This window comes from Mustela lutreola, chromosome X (genome assembly GCF_030435805.1).
Source record: "Mustela lutreola isolate mMusLut2 chromosome X, mMusLut2.pri, whole genome shotgun sequence".
In the NCBI taxonomy this organism is placed as follows: Eukaryota; Metazoa; Chordata; class Mammalia; order Carnivora; family Mustelidae; genus Mustela; species Mustela lutreola.
In genome coordinates, this window is record NC_081308.1 from 60,676,931 (window position 1) to 60,695,469 (window position 18,539).

General features: G+C 39.5%; 1 protein-coding gene across 9 annotated transcripts in view; it reads right to left on the reverse strand.

Moving 5' to 3' along the window:
* The window catches only part of OPHN1 (oligophrenin 1), a 593,829-nt gene that overhangs the window by 24,930 nt on the left and 550,360 nt on the right, over positions 1 to 18,539 (reverse strand). For all 9 annotated transcript variants that reach the window (XR_009350083.1, XM_059158456.1, XM_059158455.1 and 6 more), the window contains exons 22-23: positions 10,200 to 10,365; positions 9,115 to 9,165 (exon numbers count right to left, since the gene is read on the reverse strand). Coding sequence is in view for 8 of the 9 variants with exons in the window: in XM_059158456.1 (XP_059014439.1) it covers positions 9,115 to 9,165; positions 10,200 to 10,365 (217 nt within the window). In the remaining variant the exon portion in view is untranslated. The remainder of the gene's footprint in view (positions 1 to 9,114; positions 9,166 to 10,199; positions 10,366 to 18,539) is intronic.

Genomic DNA, 18,539 nt, shown 5'->3' on the forward strand with positions numbered 1-18,539 from the left:
TGATTCTTCTCCTACCCACTTAAGCCCCCATGTTGCATCACCACTTCCTCATATCAGGGAGATCATATGATAGCTGTCTTTCTCTGCTGGATTTATTTCGCTAAGCATGATACGCTCTAGTTCCATCCATGTTGTTGCAAATGGCAAGATTTCCTTTCTTTTGATGGCTGCATAGTATTCCATTGTGTATATATACCACATCTTCTTGATCCATTCATCTGTTGATGGACATCTAGGTTCTTTCCATAGTTTGGCTATTGTGGACATTGCTGCTATAAACATTCGGGTGCACGTGCCCCTTTGGATCACTACGTTTGTATCTTTAGGGTAAATACCCAATAGTGCAATTGCTGGGTCATAGGGCAGTTCTATTTTCAACATTTTGAGGAACCTCCATGCTGTTTTCCAGAGTGGCTACACCAGCTTGCATTCCCACCAACAGTGTAGGAGGGTTCCCCTTTCTCCGCATCCTCGCCAGCATCTGTCATTTCCTGACTTGTTGATTTTAGCCATTCTGACTGGTGTGAGGTGATATCGCATTGTGGTTTTGATTTGTATTTCCCTGATGCCGAGTGATATGGAGCACTTTTTCATGTGTTTGTTGGCCATCTGGATGTCTTCTTTGCAGAAATGTCTGTTCATGTCCTCTGCCCATTTCTTGATTGGATTCTTTGTTCTTTGGGTGTTGAGTTTGCTAAGTTCTTTATAGATTCTGGACACTAGTCCTTTATCTGATATGTCGTTTGCAAATATCTTCTCCCATTCTGTCAGTTGTCTTTTGATTTTGTTAACTGTTTCCTTTGCAGTGCAAAAGCTTTTGATCTTGATGAAATCCCAATAGTTCATTTTTGCCCTTGCTTCCCTTGCCTTTGGCGTTGTTCCTAGGAAGATGTTGCTGCGGCTGAGGTCGAAGAGGTTGCTGCCTGTGTTCTCCTCAAGGATTTTGATGGATTCCTTTCGCACATTGAGGTCCTTCATCCATTTTGAGGCGATTTTTGTGTGTGGTGTAAGGAAATGGTCCAATTTCATTTTTCTGCATGTGGCTGTCCAATTTTCCCAGCACCATTTATTGAAGAGGCTGTCTTTTTTCCATTGGACATTCTTTCCTGCTTTGTCGAAGATTAGTTGACTGTAGAGTTGAGGGTCTATTTCTGGGCTCTCTATTCTGTTCCATTGATCTATGTGTCTGTTTTTGTGCCAGTACCATGCTGTCTTGATGATGACAGCTTTGTAATAGAGCTTGAAGTCCGGAATTGTGATGCCACCAACGTCGGCTTTCTTTTTCAATATCCCTTTGGCTATTCGAGGTCTTTTCTGGTTCCATATAAATTTTAGAATTATTTGTTCCATTTCTTTGAAAAAGATGGATGGTACTTTGATAGGAATTGCATTAAATGTGTAGATTGCTTTAGGTAGCATAGACATTTTCACAATATTTATTCTTCCAATCCAGGAGCATGGAACATTTTTCCATTTCTTTGTGTCTTCCTCAATTTCTTTCATGAGTACTTTATAGTTTTCTGAGTATAGATTCTGTGTCTCTTTGGTTAGGTTTATTCCTAGGTATCTTATGGTTTTGGGTGCAATTGTAAATGGGATTGACTCCTTAATTTCTCTTTCTTCTGTCTTGCTGTTGGTGTAGAGAAATGCAACTGATTTCTGTGCATTGATTTTAGATCCTGACACTTTACTGAATTCCTGTATAAGTTCTAGCAGTTTTGGAGTGGAGTCTTTTGGGTTTTCCACATATAGTATCATATCCTCTGCGAAGAGTGTTAATTTGACTTCTTCTTTGCCGATTTGGATTCCTTTAATTGAGTTTTACAAGTTCTTTTTACACATTGGATACTAACCCTCAATAGGATATGTCATTTGCTAATATCTTCTCCCATTCTGTAGGTTGCCTTTCAGTTTTGTTGATTGTCTCCTTCACTGTGCAGAAACCTTTTATCTTGATGAAGTCCCCAAATTTATTTTTGTTTTTGTTTCCCTTGCCTCGGGAGACATATCTAGTAAGAAGTTGCTATGGCCAATGTCAAAGGGGTTACTGCTTGTGTTCTCCTCTAGAGTCTTAATGCTTTGCCGTATTAGGTCACTAAGGTCTTTCATCCATTTTGAACATATTTTTGTGTATGGTGTAAGAAAGTCATCCGCTTTCGCCCTTTTGCATGTTGCTCTCCACTTCTCCCAACACCAGTTGTTGAGGAGACTGTCTTTTCCACATCAAATATTCTTTCCTGCTTTATCAAAGATTAATTGACCATATAAGTTATGATTCATTTCTGAGATTTCTATTCTGTTCCACTGATCTATGTGTCTATTTCTGTGCCAGTACCATACTGTTTTGATCACTACAGATTTGTAATATATCTCGAAGTCCAGAATTGTGGTGCTACCAGCTTGGCTTTTCTTTTTCAAGATTACTTCGGCTATTTGGGGTCTTTTGTGGTTCCACACAAATTTTAGGATTGGTTATTCTAGCTCTGTGAAAAATGCTGTTGTTATTTTGATAGGGATTGCATTAAACATGTAGATAGCTTTGGGCAATATAGATTTTTCATGGTATTTTTTCTTCCAATCCATGAGCATAGGATCTTTTTCCATTTCTTTGTGTCATCCTCAATTTCTTTCATCAGTGTTTTGTAGTTTTCAGAGTACAGATCTTTTACCTCTTTGGTTAGGTTTCTTCCTGGGTATCTTACAGGTTTTGGTGCAACTGTAAATGGAATCAATTCCTTGATTTCTCTTTCTTCTGCCTCATTGCTAGTGTATAGAAGTGCAACTGACTTCTGTGCATTGAATTTATATCCCGCCACTGTGCTGAATTCCTGTATGAGTTCTAGCAACTTTGGGGTGGAGCCTTTTGAATTTTCTATATCGAGTGTCATGTCATCTGCAAATAGTGAATGTTTCACTTCTTCCTGGTGATCTGGATGCCTTTTATTTCTTTTTGCTGTATGCTTCCTGTGGCTGGGCCTTCCAGTGCTATGTTAAATAACAGTGGTGAGAGAAGACATCCGTTGTCTTGTTCCTGACCATAGAGGCAAAGCTCAGTTTTTCCCCATAGGGATGATATTAGCAATGGGCTTTTCATAAATGGCCTTTATTACACTGAGGTATGTTAGAGGGTCCCTCTAACCCTACTTTGTTGAGGGTTTTTATCATGAATGGATGTTGCACATTGTCACATTTTTTCCCTGCATCTATTGAAAGGATCATATGGTTCTTTTCCTTTCTTTTGTTAATGTGGCATATCCCGTAGATTGATTGTTGAATAGTGAGCCACGCTTGCAGCCCAGGAATACATCCCAGTTGATCCTGGTGAATGACTCTTTTAATGTACTGTTGGATTTGGTTTGCTAGTATTTTATTGAGAATTTTTGCAACCATATTCATTAGGGATGTTGGCCTCTTGTTCTCTTGTTTAATGGAGTATTCATCTGGTTTTGGTATCAGGGAAATGCTGGCCTCAGAGAATGAATTTAGAAGTTTTTCTTCCTTTTCTATTTTTTGGAATAGGCATTAACTGTTCTTTAAATGTTTGGTAGAATTCCGCTGGGAAGCCATCTGGCCCTGGACTTTTATTTGTTGGGAGACTCTTGATTGCTGATTCAATTTCTCTGCTGGTTTTCAGTTTGCTGAAGCATTCTATATCTTCCCGTTTCACTTTTGGTCATTTATATGTTGGGAATATAAATGTATCTATTCAGGAATGTATCAGTTTCTCCCAGGCTGTCCACTTTGCTAGCATATAGTTTTTCACAATATTCTAATTGCTTGCACATCCATGGTTTTGGTTATTTCTCCTTCTCATTTGTGATATTATTTATTTGGGTCCTTTCTCTTTTCTTTTTTGGTTAAGTATGGCTAGAGGTTTATCAACTTTATTTACTTTTTTTCAAATAAACAGTTCGTGCTTTCATTGATCTCTTTTATTTTTTTTAAGCTTCTCTTTCATTTATTTTTACTTTAGTCTTTATTATTTCCTTCTTTCCCCTGTATTTAGGCTTTGTTTGATGTGCTTCCTGCAGGTGCTTTGTGCTTATGCTGAAGGGTGGGCAGTGAAATGGCACCATCCAACTCCTCTATTCCTGGAGGTATCTCTGTGAACACTGTCTCTCAGAGATGTACTCTGAGATAAGTGAACAGTCTCCCCTCTGTGTTCTACAGGTGTTCTTCAGATCACTTTTTCCATGCTGTCTGTTTCTGGGTTGTTTGCCTGCCTTCTTTCCAGGAGCAACACAGTGCCTTCAGGCCTCTAGCTCAGCCAAACCCATTCTCCTTTAAAACTCCAGGTTTTAAGCCCTTCTGAGTGAAAGAATTCAGGAAAATCAAACACTCTCATTTTTCAAGCCAATGACTTTAGGGAAATGTTCTTTTTGTACATCCCTCTGTGTGCTGGTCTCTCTCTTGCCTTTGTCTATAACTACAACAACCTCCCCTCCACAGCACCTGGGATCCCTTTCTCCCCTAAGCCTCCTCTCCCCTTCTTACCTTCTTTAATGGGACCTCTTCTCTCCCTTTACTTGAGGAGTTTTTCTGACAGTCTTCATGTCTATTTCTGGGATATTTAGGATGATTTTTAGTTATCTAGTGCGTTCATTGGATGAGGCAAGCCAAGGGTCCTCCTACTCCACTACCATTTTTCTCTCAACCTGTACTGGGCATTTCGGTCTGGATATCTCACAGGGTTTTCAAAACACTGTGTCCAAAATTGAGGAGAGCAACTTTCCCACAAAACCTGTTTTTTGATGATTATTACCATCTACTTAATTTTCCAGGCTAGACTTTTTTCCCTCTTAATCCTTCTCCAATGCTCCATGTTTTTTTTTTTTCAGATATTATTGATTTATTTGAAAGAGAGAGAAAGAGAGATATCAAGAGCACAAGTGGTACGGGCAGAGGGAGAGGGAGATGCACAGTCCCTCCTGAGCAGGAATCCCAATGTGAGGCTCAATTCTGGGACCCTGGTTTCATGAACTGAGCCAAAGGCAGATGCTTAACTGACTGAGCCACCCAGCTGCCCATCAAATGCATTTGTGTGTGTGTGTGTGTGTGTGTGTGTATGTACCATAATTTATTGAAATCAACTCTCATTGGCCATTTGAATTACTTCTTTTTTTTATATTCTAAGCAGTCTAGCAATGAATAACCTTATTAGTTAACCTTCATGCACTTACATGATAATTTATATGTATGATAATTTTCTTAGGATACATTTCTTTTTTTATTTAATTTAATTTTTTTTCAGTGTTCCAAGATTCATTGTTGTTCCAAGATTCAATTCACTGGGTGTGGTGCATAAATCTGCCCTCCTTAATACCCACCACCAGAGAGTCAATTATCATATCATTTCACTTACTTGTGGAGCATGAAGAATAAAATGTGAGGACATTGGGAGTTGGAAAGGAGAAGTGAGTTGGGGGAAATTGGAAGGGGAGACTAACCAATGCTCTCTGTTTGAAAAGTCACAGGTCTTCTTGTGTCTACCTCACATCTGTCCTTTTCCATTTCACTGGCAATGCCATAGATTAGGGCCTCATCAACTGTTGTGATGATGATTAGTCTCCTAATTGATCTCTGTCTCCAGTCTTTGCTTTCCCACCTTCTTTCCCATTATTAAAATAATGAGGTTTTTTGTTTTTGTTTTGTTTTGTCTTGTTTTGCTTTTTACAATGCAGTCATCTCTGAATATGCATTGTCATGCTTACAAGTTCCATGATTCCCTAAGGATTATAGTCTAAGGACCAAATTCCTTACCTTGGTATTTCCTGTAAGGTCTTTACAATCTGGTCCAAGTCTATCTTTCTGGCCTCACCTCCAGGTAAGCTTCCCTCTTTTCACCCCCATACTGTAGCTAAAGTGCAACATTAATCACTTACTGAACCTGTCTTGCATAAGCTGTTCTGCCTTGCTGAAACATCTTCCCCTTCCTTCTCTTTTTTGATGGACCACTTCTCATTTTCACATAAGTTCTAAGTTTTTTATTGGTTGATGAAGAGAGATGAATGAGGAAGTAACATGATTCAAATGTCAGGCTACAGTCAGGTAAAAATGGGAAGCATAAAGGTACAATCAAAATTGAAACAGATCATTATTTTCATCACAGATGAGAGAAGAGCTTGCAAACAATGTCTGTAGATGGTACTGATGTGGATAATCTGAGGATCTTGACCAGTGTCCAGCATGTAGATGTACTGGTGTAAGTGGTGGTTACAAGGTGGGACCATAGACAGAAGAGGTGTTTTTTCCTATGTGGATATAAATGGGAGAAACCCGTATGGCTTTATGGCTCATGACACACTGGAGGACAGGTGTATTCACTTCACTCTTGTCCACACTCCTGCCAAGATGGAATCTGGGGTTAAGGAACAGGATTAAATTTAGGTTCCAGAGGCCTAAATAGAGGATAAGTAGAGTGGTACTCTAGCCTGCCATTCCTGGTTTGGCATTAGCCCCCTTATTTTCTGGATTGGTCCAAGAATTCCCTGAACAGTAGGTGACAAAGCTCAGATAGAATTTACCAATTTTCCACACTCTCAACATCAGTTTGGCTATAGTTTACCTATTAGAAATTGGCCTGAGGAATTAATCAAAATCCTAGAAGAGAACATAGGCAGTAACCTCTTTGACATCGGCCACAACACCTTCTTTCAAGACATGTCTCCAAAAGCAAATGAAACAAAAGCAAAAATGAACTTTTTGGACTTCATCAAGATCATAAGCTTCTCAACAGCAAAGGAAACAGTCAACAAAACAAAGAGGCAACCCACAGAATGGGAGAAGATACTCACAAACGATGCTAGAGACAATGGGCTGATATCCAATATCTATAAAGAACTCCTCAATCTCCACACTCAAAAAACAGATAATCACATCAAAAAAATGGGCAGAAGACATGAACAGACACTTCTCCAAAGACATACAAATGGATAACAGACAAATGAAAAAATGTTCATCATCGTCATCAGGGAGATTCAAATTAAAACCACAATGAGGTGCCACGTTACACCAGTTAGAATGGCCAGATTTAATAAGACAGTAACCAACAAGTATTGGAGAGGATGTGGAAAAAGGGGAACCTTCTTACACTGTTGTTGGGAATGCAAGTTGGTGCAGCCACTTTGTAAAACAGTGTGGAAATTCCTAAAAAAAATTAAAAATAGAGCTACTCTATGACCCTGCAATTGCACTACTGGTTATTGACCCCAAAGATACAGATGCAGTGAAAAGAAGGGCCAACTGTATCCCAGTGCTCACAGCAGCAATGACCACGATCACCAAATTGTGGAAAGAGCCAAGATGCCTTTCAATAGATGAATGGATAAAGAAGATATGCTACAAAGCTGTGATCACCAAGACAGCATGCTACTGGCATATAAACAGACACATAGACCAGTGGAACAGAGTAGAGAGCCCAGATATGGACCCTCAACTCTATGGTCAAATAATCTTTGACAAAACAGGAAAAAATATACAGTGGAAAAAAGACAGTCTCTTCAATAAATGGTGCTGGGAAAACTGGGCAGCTATATGTAGAAGAATGAAACTCGACCATTCTCTTACACCAATCACAAAGATAAACTTGAAATGGATAAAAGACCTCAATGTGAGACAGGAATCCATCAGAATCCTAGAGGAGAACACAGGCAGTAATCTCTTCGATATCAGCCACAGCAACTTCTTTCAAGATATGTCTCCAAAGGCAAAAGAAACAAAAGCGAAGATGAACTTTTGGGACTTCATCAAAATCAAAAGCTTCTGCACAGCAAAGGAAACAGTCAAGAAAACAAAGAGGCAACCCACGGAATGGGAGAAGATATTTGCGAATGACAGTACAGACAAAAGGTTGATATCCAGGATCTATAATGAACTCCTCAAACTCAACACACACAAAACAGACAATCATATCAATCCATATGATGGTCCATATACACTATGGAGTATTATGCCTCCATCAGAAAGGACGAATACCCAACTTGATGAGTTAGGTCTCAGAGTTTTGACTAGATGATGTTAAAGTTACCCTAGCTCCACTGTTGGTAAAGGCACATTGTTATTTTAACTGACCACCTTGAAGATTTATACTCTTATCAACCATCAGGAAGCGCAATTTCAAACTCTCTAAAAAGCAACATGGAGCAAACTCACAAAAGGGCCCCTAAAAGCTAAGCAACTATTTCTTTAGGTATTTTTGTCTAAAGGGTCCCAAATGCCAGGCTTTGGACAATTTGTACCAATACTTTAGAAGTTTTAAAAACAAACTAACTGGAAGGAAGGTAAAAAAGAAGGAAATAAAAAAAATAGATTCCCAGGTCCCACTCTTAGAGATTCTGTTTTAGTGGGTCTAGAGTGGAAAGAAAGAACCTGTTTGTATTTTTGTTCCCTCAATTGTTTCCAGGTTATTTATATCACACCACCTAGTGTTTAGCTATGCTTATTCTAAGGCTGTTTATGTTAGAGTGTAATGTTCTATATATTCCTATTAGCTGCCCTTTTAGAATATAATAGAGTCTAAATAAGTAAATGAACAAAAAAATAAGACCGACATTGAATGTCATGCTTTTGTGCAATTTTACTTAGTGAGAACTGTATGTGTGTGTGTGTGTGTGTGTGTGAGAGAGAGAGAGAGAGAGAGAGAGAGAGAGAAAGAGAGAGAGAGAAGCAGAAGAGAGGAAGAGATTGAAAAACATAGAGACTGAAAGATACAACAGATATAGAAGCAGGCAAAGAAAGAGAGACAGAGGGGGGAGATACAGAAAAAGAGTAAAACGAACAAATAGGGAGCCAGAGAGACAAAGACAGAAACAGAGATGTACAAAAACACAAAGAGAGACAGAAAGAGACTGAGAATGACAAAGACACAGAGAAAGAAACATCATGAGAGAGACATATAGAAAAACAAACACAGAGAAACATATGTACAGAGACAAAAACAGATGTACAGGGAGAGACCAGGAAACAGAGAGACAGAACTAGGGGAGAGAAAGGGATAGAGAGACAGAGATGGAGCTGCAGAGAAACAGAAAAATAGAATGTAAGAGCAACTGTGATGCTCATGATCCATTTAGTAAAAAGTAATTTGATTTCTCTTCTGTCATCTATGTGTCTTACCTTCCTGTTTTTCGGGAAGCTGTTTCAAAGAACCTGGTCCTGGAAGCCACCCTGCAAACAGAGGCCAATCAATTCTCATGAGTTGCTCTGGATTGTGTATGAAAACCACAGCCAATGGACAAGACAAAAATTATAAACCAGACAGGCCACCAACTGAAGGGTCTTTCCTCACTTGCAAAGGACCTGGGTCTAAGGAGAGACTCAAATATCGGAATGTGAAATGACTCAGAGATCATAAGCACCCCAAGGCTATGCCTAATGCCCTTTGCTTTCCCATGGTTCAGAGTGGCCTAAATGTGTTTTTTATTCAGGTTATTCTTTTGAGAAATAAGTGAAACAAATCCTTGGGTTCAATGTATAAATTTTTGACATTTTCATAAATATACTTAGCTACTTAATCAACATGATAGAGGCTTTGTTATTCTTATTCCCACATCTTACAGTTATGGAAAACAAGAGACACAAGAAAAAGGAATACTGGGAGGCAGTGTATGAGAGGGGTCCCAACACTAGCTGAAGAGGGACCAGTCAGGCTAGTCGCGACCATACAAGGCTGGTCCTTGAGAGGGCTGTGGCCCTGCATTAGCTGCTTTATACCTTGTTCCTTAGCTTCCAGTCCCACTTCAGGAAAACCTGCTGCACATTGGCTCAGTTCTTACCTTACAAGAGGCTCTCTGGAGAATCTGAGTCATTTTGGAAGATTTTTAAAAAATCATATCATTGATTTAAAAAGAAAGCCTGAAGGCACAAGTACAATGAACAAATCTGTTCATTAAATTTCTTTAAAAAACAGTAGCCATAATAAGAAAGTATGAAAAATTTCCAGAGCCAAGGGAGCATGAAAACAGAAGGTAATCTTATTACCCAACATAAATCAGGGCAGCATTAGTTAAATCTCTCACCCTTGGGTGCTGAGTGGAACAGTACAAACAGGACTTGTCTGTGAAATTTCCTTAGACTATGAAGTGAATGATATCCTGGGGTTGTGCACTGTGTACCCTTCAAAACCATTATGATGATCCTGAAAGAACTCCTGGTGGCCTAAGATGAGCCTTACGCCAAGGTTTAGGAAAAACTCAACTTACACAGATGATGGGATTTCCCCTGCATTGATAACCACAATATCTGGCTTTTGTTCTGGCTTTTGGGGAGTAGTTGTCCGGCACGGAGGATCTGGAGGCCTCACTGGGGGACGAACGATGGTAGGCTTTTCTCCTGGAGGCCGCACTTTGCTGAAACTGTCAGAGTCTCCTGAAAGAGAACACATAGTTCAATGATAAGCCAAATGGAACACTATTCATGAACAAGCACCCAGTATTGAAGTTATCTGGGCTACCTCCCTTAGCACCCACTTATTTTTGGTCACTAACAACTCTGGATTTCTTTTCTTTTCTGTGTGTGTGTGTGTGTGTGTGTGTGTGTGTGTGTGTGTGTGTGTAATTCTTCCTACAGCTTAATCCTTCAGAAAGTCTGTTTGAAACCCAGCTCTAGAACTTCAATTTTTGTGACCTAGGGTATGTCATATCAATTTGCTAAGTCTTAGTTACCTCATCTATATAATGAAAGCCAATAATACATTATGTTACAAAGATATTAAAATTTTAATTAGATACTAACATTTTTAGTATGAGACTGGCACATAGTGGGCATTTAGTCAATTATTGATGATGAATTTGAATGTGTTAAATTCATAATTACCCAAACTCAGACCCTTTTAACTTAGATATTGACTATCACAGCAGTCTCCTAACTTGCCTCCTTGCACCTATGTCTCTGGTTGCCAGGTTAGTCAATATAAAATAAATATATATAATTTTTTAATGAAATGGATTTAGCAGGAGCTTTGGCATGAGAGACACTAATGTACTTGCTGGAAGCATTGTACACTGTACACTGGGCTTTTTCTATCTACATAGCCATAAAAAATATATCTACATAGCCATAAAGAATTCTGGAAAAATGTTGATTAAATGTAAAATCATACATTTGAGATACTTCATACTTGTTGATCCAGTGGATCCATTTTGGGGAACAGGCCAAGGGAATTAACTGCCCAAAAATAGGAGAAACAATTGGCACAAATATATTCTTCTTAATAGCAGAAACTTGGGCCCAACCACAAAGCATAAGCAAACCCATTTTGTACAAGTACTTAGCCAATACATATTGTACATGAACTTACAAGGTCAGGTCAAAAAAATATGCATTTAAGTGGAAAAATCCATAGAAAGTACTCATGGCCTAATGAACACCAGGCATGTGTACAACTATGCAAAGTTGTTAGCTGGGGGTGGGAGGGCAGAGATGGGAGCTAAGATGGTAGTGGAGTAGGACTCTAGACTCATTTTGTCTCTCAAACACAGCTAGATAATGATAATTATCTATATCTATAATATAGATATAGATATAATATATCTATAATATTATCTATATCTATAATATTAATGATAATTATCATAATCATTCTAAATACTCCAAAAATAAACCTGAAGCCAGGAAGAACAAACTCCACAATTAAGGAGAGAGGAATCAAAGAAGCTAGGAAGTGTGGACACTTGGTTTGGGAGAGAAATGGATCAGGGGTGTGGCAAAATGAAGGAGCCATGCTCGTGGAGAAAGACAAGAAAGAGAGGAGCACACACAGGGGAATGCACCACCAAAACCATTGGCTGGGAAAATGGGAACAGCTGATTTTCATGAGTTCCAACCAGGGGTGTTTAAAGACTGCTGTTTTAAAGTTTGGCATGCTTGGCTGTGATAGAGCTCTGAGGGAGCTTCCTAATCCTGGAGAGAGGCAAGCAAACAACCAAGGGGGAGACAGCAGGGAAACAGTGATCTGAGGAACACTTGGGGCACATAGAGGGGAGATTATTCACTCTTCCTGGAACACCATCCTGAAAGCAGAGTTCATGGAGATGCCTCTTTGGGGACAAAGGAGTTGGCTGGTGCCTCTTTCTTCCCCGACCCTTTAACACAAACACAGAGCTACCTACAGAGGGCAGCTCTGCCCTTACACTGGCTGCTTAACTTGCTTATACCAAGTCCCACACTCCCGCCCTCTGGCACAACTGCTCTTCTCTGTCAAGCTCACCTCAATCCCAGCATGGTGGGCCTCTTCCCAAGCAGAGCAGCAAAGGCCCCTGCTCACACCACATTACTAAAACCTAGAGTTTTAAAAGTCAGCAGGCTTGAAGTAATGAGCACTTGGTGTTACATACAACTGATGAATCACTAAATTCTACCTCTGAAACTAATAATATGTACTATGTTAATCAAATTGAATTTAAATAAAAATTTTAAAAAAACAAGCACCTAATGAACTTTCATTTTCAATTTAGAAGATGCATTTGTGGTTAATATTTTGAAAAATTAATTATACTGGCCGTTTTGATTTGCCAAAATGATGGAGGGACCCACTGGCATTCAAAAGGATAGGTCAGTATGCTGGCCAGTCCACATAAGGAAGAACTATCTCACCTGTTAATGTTCCTTGATGAGCACCTCGTCACAGGGTAATTATACATACATTGGACATAATACTGTGGTATTGCACATAGATACCTTTTTCTTTTCACAATTTCCATTAATGCTATTACATATAAAATTTATCTGGAAATGAGGAAGAGCTAAGCAGGGTCGGGCCTGGTTAGTACTTGGATGGAAATGAGGAAGAAACTTATGTAAATGATCCGAATTGAAGAAACTAGAGAAACCCAAATATGGAAACAGAGTTTATTCAAAAAACAATTAACTCCATTTTCTCCAGACACTGTGCTGGGTGCCCTAGAGGATGCAAAGATGAATAAAATATGGCTTTTGCTCTTAAAAAGAAAATAAAGTCAGCAGGCTTCATTGGGATAGAGCCTGAAGAGTACTGTGCTGCTCCCAAAGAGAAGGCAGTATACAACCCAGAGTGTGGAAACAGCAATCTGAAAAATGCTTGGGACACGTGGTGGGGAGATTATTTGCTCTTCTTGGAGTGCTTTCCTGAGAGGCAGTGTGCACAGAGGCACCCCTCCAGGGACAAGATATCTGGCACCATTCCCCCTGCCCAAGCCCCCCAGCATAAACAAAGAGCAACCTGCAGGAAACACTACAACACCAAAACAAGCTGCTTACACCAGGTCCCACACCATTGCTCTTTGGTGGTACTGCCCTTCTCAGTCAAGCTTTCATCAATCACAGTGTGGTGGGCCCCTTCTGTAGAAGACCAAAGAAACCCTTGCCCACACTACAACTCCTGACCAGAAAACTCTGCAGTGCTTCAGTTCCAGTGGAAGAAGTATTAGCTCTCATTTCAATAGCAGACCAGAGCACACATAGTTAAAACTTGCCATATTTGGGGGAAGGATCAAACACTGCCCACAGCAGGCAAGGAGAACCTCTGAGGATGACTGGTCTGAAGGATAGAGCAGCAAAACACAATAGCAGAGCACATGCAGCACACACGAGTGACAGTCTCTGAAGCTCCAGTCCATGGATACTGTATGACCTCTTCTTCATAAAGCCATTACTTTCAGGAGCAGGAAATATGACTGGCTTTTCTAACACAGAGAAGAAGACAGATACGTAGGAAAAAAAATGCAAAGACAGGGATTTATCCCAAATGAAACAACAAGATTAGGTCACAGCCAGAGATCCAAATGAAACAGATATAAGTAACATGGCTGTTGGAGAAATTAAGGTGGCAAGGATATTTGCTGGGCTTGAGAAAAGAATGGAAGATTTCAGGGAGGCCCTTACCACAGAGACAAAAGAGTTAAAAAAAAAAAAGAATCAGTCAGAAATGAAAGATGCAATAACTGAAATTGGAAACAAACTTGATGGAATGAACACTAAAAAGTGAATAAGTGAGGTAGAGGACAAAATAATGGGAAATAATGAAGCTTAACAGAAGAGAAAAAGTAATTATGGAACATGAGAATATTTTTAGAGAACTCAGTGACTCCATCAAATGTAATAACATTTGTGTTTTAGCAGTCCCAGAAGAAGAGAGAAAAGGGGGCAGAAAATTTGCTTCAGCAAATCATAGCTAAAAATTTCCTTATCTGGAGAAAGAAACAGTTATTCAGATCCGAGATACACAGAAAACTCACATCAAAATCAACAACATCAGGCCAACGTTAGAATATGCTGTAATTAAATTTTCAAAATATAATGATATAGAAAATATCTTAAAGCAGGAAGATAAAGAACTCCATAACTTACAGGGGAGACTCATAAGGCCAGCTGCAGATTTCTCAACAGAAACATGGCAAGACAGAAGCAAGATGTATTCAAAGTGCTATATAGGAAAAATATGCAGCCAAGAATACTCTATGTGGCAGGGCTGTCATTCAGAATAGAAGGGGAGAAAAAGAGTTTCTCAGAGAAGCAAAAAATAAAGGAGTTCATAATCACTAAAACAAGAAATATTAAAGGGAACTCTTTGAGTGGAACTCTTTGAGTGGAAAGGAAAGACCAAAACTGAAAAGGACAAGAAAGGAACACAGAATATGTCCAGAAACAACAAATAATGAAATGGCACTAAATATGTATCTATCACTAATTACTCTGAATGTAAACAGACTAAATGCTCCAATCAAAAGACATAAGGTGTTGAAATGGATAAAATAATAAACCCATTAATATGCTGCCAACAAGAGATTAATTTTAGACTTAAAGACACCTGCATATTGAAGAGACGATGGAGAATTTTTTATCTTACAAAAGGATATCAGAAGAAAGCCAGATTAGCAATACTTATATTGGACAAACTAGAGTTTAAACCTAAGACTGTAACAAGAGATAAAGGAAATATATCATAATAAAGTGGGCAACCCAAAAAGAAGATATAACAATTGTAAATATTTATGCCCACAACATGGTAGCATGGAAATATATAAAACAGTAACAAACTTTAAGGAACTCACTGAAAGTAATACTATAATAGGGGACTTGAACACCCCAACTTACATCAATGTACACATCATCTAAACAGAAAACCAACAAGAAAATCAAGAAAACAATGGTGTTGAATGAGAACCTGGACCAGATATATTTAACAGATATATTCAGGACATTCCATCCTAAAACAGCACAATATGCACTGTTTTCAAGTGTGCATGGGACATTCTCCAAAATAGATCACATACTATGTCACAAATAAGACCTCAACAAGTATGAAAAGACTGAGAACATACCATGCATCTTTTCTGACCACAAGGCTATGAAACCTGAAGTCAACAACAAGAAAAAATTTGGAAAGGCCACATAGAGGTTAAACAATATGCTACTGAACAATGAATGGGTCAAACAGGAATTTAAAGAATAAATTAAAAAATACATGGAAACAAATGAAATGAAATGAAAATGAAAATATGATGGTCCAAAATGTATGGAATGCAGCAAAAGTGGTCCTAAGATGGAAGTATATATAGGAATATAGGTCTACCTCAAGAGGCAAAAAAGATTTAAATTACCTAAACTTATAATTAAAGGAGCTAGAGAATGAATAATAAACAAAGCCTAAAACCAGGAGAAGGAAGGAAATAATAAAGACTAAAGCAAAAATAAATGAAACAGAACCTAAAATATACCCAATAAAACAGATCAATGAGAGAAGAGGGAGCAAGATGGCAGAGAAGTAGGAGACCCTGTTTCAACCAGTCCCCTTAAGAGAGTTAATTATCTCCCAGAAGACTTTGTACACCCATGAAATAAGCCTGAGATGTAGGATTATACACTTCTGGATGTCTACAGGGACAGAACACACCAGTGGAGAGGAAAAACAGAGTGGGGACGCTCGGTCTGATATCAGAGGATAAACAGACGGGGAAGGGAGCCACCAGAAGTGACCCATTGGAAAGTAATATGCAATATGAAAGTGCCCTGTGATTGGGGACCAGCATTAACTTGGAGTCTGGTTAAAAACACTCAAAAAAAGCAAAAGATCTTAATGGGAAACTGGTGAAGTTGGGCAGTCATGGGCATGGGCCTAAGCCCACAGACCCAGGACAGCTATCACTGTGACCACCTGGGCCAAAGAGAGTGTGGTGAAGCCTCCAGTTCCTGGTCCCTGAGCCCCTGGGGTTGGGCAGTTTGCACCACCACTTGGCTGGGCACGCTCCCGTCCCTGCATGAGAGAGTCTGGTGTGGTTGCCAGCCTGAACTCTCTAGAACTACAGCCTTTTGTACTCTATGAGCACTGCACAACCAGGATCTGACCCACTCCCCACCCACACCTGAGAAAGCTCTGTGCGAGTGCTAGTCAGCAGTTTCAAGGACCAGAGGAGGGTCTGGATGATCGAAGCCCGGGCCTGAATGAACTCAGCACAATCTCTGGCCGGGATCCTTCAGAGGCAACCTGTGTAACCCTGAGGTCTGAACCCCAGATAGCAGTCTCAGCAAAGGCAGCTACAGGAAGTGGGCTCCCTGGACCAATACTACTTGTGGTTTTAGTGGCATGGGGGTGCAAAGACAAGTGGGCACTTCAGGTGACCCCTGAGATGGTGGCTGGGTATGTGCACTGCCTATGGGAGGTTGCAGGGTACAGCAGTTTGCGGAGGTGGAATCTGGTGTGTTCTGGACCACCCAGAAGGGAACAGTCTGAGGCTTCTCTCTGAGGCAGAAGTCTGGGTGCAGTTTGCTTTCCACCAAACCTCTGAAAAGCAGCAGAAAGCTTCCAAAGAACAAAAACCTCCAGAAAACAAAAGCCTGAAAAACTGGTTTCCAGAGAGCCCAGCCCCTTGATAGGGGGCAGGAGGACTAAACCCAAGCAACACTGAAAAAAAAATGTGGCAGGTCCCTCCCCCAGAAAGCAAGGAAGAGAACAAGAGGACAACCACCACAGTGTCCCCATAAAACTGTAAAACCCAAACATCAGGGGAAAACAATATAATAAGCACCCGGTATTGCCTTAAAATCTGTGTATTTCATAGATACAACATTTATTCTTAATTCGTTCTCATTTTTCTTGTTCTTTTAAAAATTTTTAACCTGCTTACCATTACAACTAGAGGTTTAATACAACATATTCCATAATAGACTTTTTTCATTTTTTAAAATTTTTTGTAAACATATAATGTATTTTTATCCCCAGGAGTACAGGTCTGTGAATCGCCAGGTTTACACACTTCATGGTTTACACACTTCACGGCACTCACCAGAGCACATACCCTCCCCAGTGCATAATAGCCTTTTAACTTGAACTTTTTAAATACATATACCTGTGTTTTTCCTTTCCTTTTCTTTTCTTTAATATACATATAAGCTTCAAGGTAATCCTCTTTCGCTAATCAATACTACCCCTATATATAAACCAGTTTTAATTTCCCTTTATCTCTGGGAAGTTGAGATAAAGGGAGTAAAGTGTGTAGAGATACATCCACTTTCATTTCAAGGTTTAAAAGAGTATGTGACCCAGGAAGAATCAAAATACCCTTCCTTGCCACACTGAGGATTTATAACCACCCTCCCAATTTTTTCTTCTGTCAGTGTTTATGTGTATTTGTTATTGTTCTGGTAGAATATAAATCTCATCCTTGGGGTTCACTTTGACTAGGTTCTTTTTTTTTGTCATTTATCTGTCAGTCTTTTTGTTTCTCGGTTTTTGTTTTTATACCATATCAATCTTACTTGTGGGGGCTTATTCTGGCTTGGTCTTCCCTTTGCTCGCTCTCTCTCTCTTGTTCATCCTTTCTCTCTCTTTTTCTTTTTTTCTTTCTTTTCAATGGTGACTCTGATTGCTCTGAAATGTTCCAGGGTGCACCTTGCCTGGATTGTAGTTGATATATTCAGCTATACATTTTCTCAACCAACTCTCACCAAAACGACTAGGAGGAGGAACACACAACAGAGGAAAAATTCAGAGATTGTGCCCTTTCCATCAGAACTCTTGGCTATGGATATAAACAGTATGTTGGGAAGGGAACACAGAGTAACAATAATCCAGGCAATGGTGAGGTTGGAGGAAACCATTAGTGACAACATAGAATCTCTAAGGGCAGAAGTGAAAGCCACCCAGAAAGAAGTTAAAAGTGCTATCAATGATATCCAATCTAATCTAAATACTCTAACAGCTAGGGTAACCAAGAAGAGCATAGAATTAGTGATCTAGAGGACAAACTGATAGAGAAAAAGGATCAGAAGGAGGCATGGAAGAAACAACATAGAAGCCATGAAAACAGAATTGGGGAAATAAATAACCCCATAAAATAGTCCAATATTAGAATTATTGGGATCCCATAGAGGATGGAGAAAGAGAGAAGACTAGAAGATATAGTTGAACAAATTCTGGATGAAAATTTTCCCAGTTTGGGGAATGGAACAAGCATTCATGTCCTAGAGGCAGAGAGAACACCCCTCAAGATCAACGAATCTAGAAAGACCTTGAAACACTTGACTGTGAGACTGACAAATCATAATTTTAGACAGGAGCTTCTGAC